Raw genomic sequence first — 2500 nt, 5'->3', positions numbered from 1 at the left:
GCTGCTGACCGCTGAGGAGATGTTCGGCAGGAGGTCGATGCAGGACTATCTGAAGAAGCTGGAGAGGGAGTATGAGGAGAGTTTGCAGAAAGCCAACAGCAGCGAGTCAGGAGAAGGCCTGGAGGAAGAGCAGCTGAGAGCCATCCGGACCAGAATCCACCGGATGGCTCCTCTGGTCCAGAGCCTCCGAGAGCTGGAGACCAACGAGGCGGAGCTGAGGGAGGCAGAGGCCCTCCTGACAGGTGGGTAACTCTGTCTAACCCCAACCCTAACCCCAACCCTAACTAACCCTAGGCGTAGGGAGGCAGAGGCCCTCCTGACAGGTGGGTAACTCTGTCTAACCCCAACCCTAACCCCAACCCTAACTAACCCTAGGCGTAGGGAGGCAGAGGCCCTCCTGATAGGTGGGCCACTATGTTTAACCCTAACCCTTACCCTGTCTAACCTATGGTATCAGGCTGCTTTGGACCTGTAGTTAGTTAGGGTTAGTGGTTAGGGTTAGAAGTTATTGGTTTATGGTGGTTGGTAATGATGGATTAATAATTATCAATAAGTATTAATTGATAAAGGATTGATTAGTAATGATTTATATTGATTGATTAGTAATGATAATGATTTATCAGTATAGATCGGTTAGTAATATGCGTTAATTATTGTTATTCATTGAATACCAACGACTGATTTATTCCCCAGACGATGACCCGGAGATGAGGGAGCTCGCTGCCCTCGACATCCAACATGGCCGCCAACACGTCCAGGCTCTACAACACATGGTACACACCCACGCACACAAACACTCACACACTCACTCACACTCACTCACTCACTCAATCACACGTACACACACACACACACACACGCACACGCACACGCACACACATTCACACATTCACACATACAAACACTCTTTCCCAATCCCCCCCTGTCACCCAATCAGATCATGGAGCTGATCGTCCCTGATGAGGAGGTCGATCTCTGTGACCTGGTCCTGGAGGTCACGGCAGGGGTCGGAGGTCAGGAAGCCATGTTGTTCACAGCTGAGGTGAAGGTTTCATGATGATGATGATGATGTTTTGACCCCGGGTAGCAGGCGTTCTGACGATGTTCTCGTCATCAGGTGTTTGAGATGTACCATGGCCTCAGCAGACACCTGGGCTGGAGCTTCGAGGTCCTGGAGTACATGAGCAACGACCTAGGTAGGAGGGAGGAGGGAGGAGAGAGGAGAGAGGAGGGAGGAGGGAGGAGGGAGGAGGGAGGAGACAGGAGGGAGGAGGGAGGAGGGAGGAGAGAGGAGAGAGGAGGGAGGAGGGAGGAGGGAGGAGAGAGGAGGGAGGAGAGAGGAGGGAGGAGAGAGGAGGGAGGAGGGAGGAGGGAGGAGAGAGGAGGGAGGAGAGAGGAGGTAGGAGGGAGGAGGGAGGAGAGAGGAGGTAGGAGGGAGGAGATAGGAGGGAGGAGGGAGGAGAGAGGAGGTACGAAGGAGGAGAGAGGAGGTAGGAGGGAAGAGGTAGGAGGGAGGCGGGAGGAGTGAGGAGAGAGGAGACGGAGGACGGCGGTCGCGGCGGGTCGGAGGCGGCTGCGGAGGAGCGGCTGCTCACGGCTGGGCGGAGGTAGTACGATCGCTCTGAGCGGGGGGGCTGCCAGGCCCGGGGAGCTCGCGGCGGCGAGCGTCGGACCCATCGGGCCCAGAGCGATGGGTAGGAGCGAGGAGACTACCGTCTCCTCTCTCCACGTAGTGTTGTGTGAGAGTGTGTGTGGTGTGAGTGTGTGTGTGTGTGTGTGTGTGTGTGTGTGTGTGTGTGTGTGTGTGTGTGTGTGTGTGTGTGTGTGTGTGTGTGTGTGTGTCCAGGGGGTCTCCGGAGGGGCTGTGCTGGTATCAGCGGTCCCTGCCGCTACAAGAGGATGAAGTTCGAGGCAGGGGTCCACCGCGTGCAGAGGGTCCCAGAACGGAGAAACAGGGACGCACACACACCAGCACCATGACTGTGGCCATCCTCCCCCACCCCACACAGGTACACTCACCCACACACACACACACCACACAAACACACCAGGGATGGAAATTAATATATATTAATGGTGAATCGTGTCACTTCACCCGCCACTGTGTCGGGTAATACTTTCCAGTCAGATCCGAACAAATTTGCATATTCAATACATTCGTCATACGGCGCTGCACAGTTGCACAACCATTACTGTCAACATCCGGCCCCCTTCTTCTTCTACGCCTCTCTTGCTAATCTGCGACTGCCAACATCCGGGATAATATACCGGTAACTAACAGCTCCCAAGTCTCACGCATTCGGCGTGAGACACACGCAATTCGGAAGAAGACGATTGGGTGTGTCGCATAGACGTCGTCATCGTCTTGCCGTCCCTCCCCGTTCTGTGATTGGTTCCCCATCTCAGGCAAAAATCGGATCCATGGAATCCAGGCTGCCTCGCAGCGCGAAATGAAATCGCGAGCAAGGCACCATGGCTATAGCCAGGCGACTTCGGAGGC

General features: G+C 55.2%; 1 protein-coding gene across 1 annotated transcript in view; it reads left to right on the top strand.

Moving 5' to 3' along the window:
• The window catches only part of LOC132473632 (peptide chain release factor 1-like, mitochondrial), a 4321-nt gene that overhangs the window by 390 nt on the left and 1431 nt on the right, over positions 1-2500 (top strand). The window contains 6 exon segments of the mRNA XM_060073838.1: positions 1-242; positions 694-773; positions 938-1042; positions 1118-1196; positions 1847-1939; positions 1942-2009. The exon segment at positions 1-242 is cut by the window's left edge and continues 390 nt beyond it. Of these exon segments, the coding sequence (XP_059929821.1) occupies positions 1-242; positions 694-773; positions 938-1042; positions 1118-1196; positions 1847-1939; positions 1942-2009 (667 nt within the window).

This window comes from Gadus macrocephalus, chromosome 15, assembly GCF_031168955.1.
Source record: "Gadus macrocephalus chromosome 15, ASM3116895v1".
Taxonomy (NCBI): domain Eukaryota; kingdom Metazoa; phylum Chordata; class Actinopteri; order Gadiformes; family Gadidae; genus Gadus; species Gadus macrocephalus.
The sequence above is the reverse complement of the archived record's forward strand: the minus strand, read 5'-3'. Positions and strand labels throughout refer to the sequence as shown.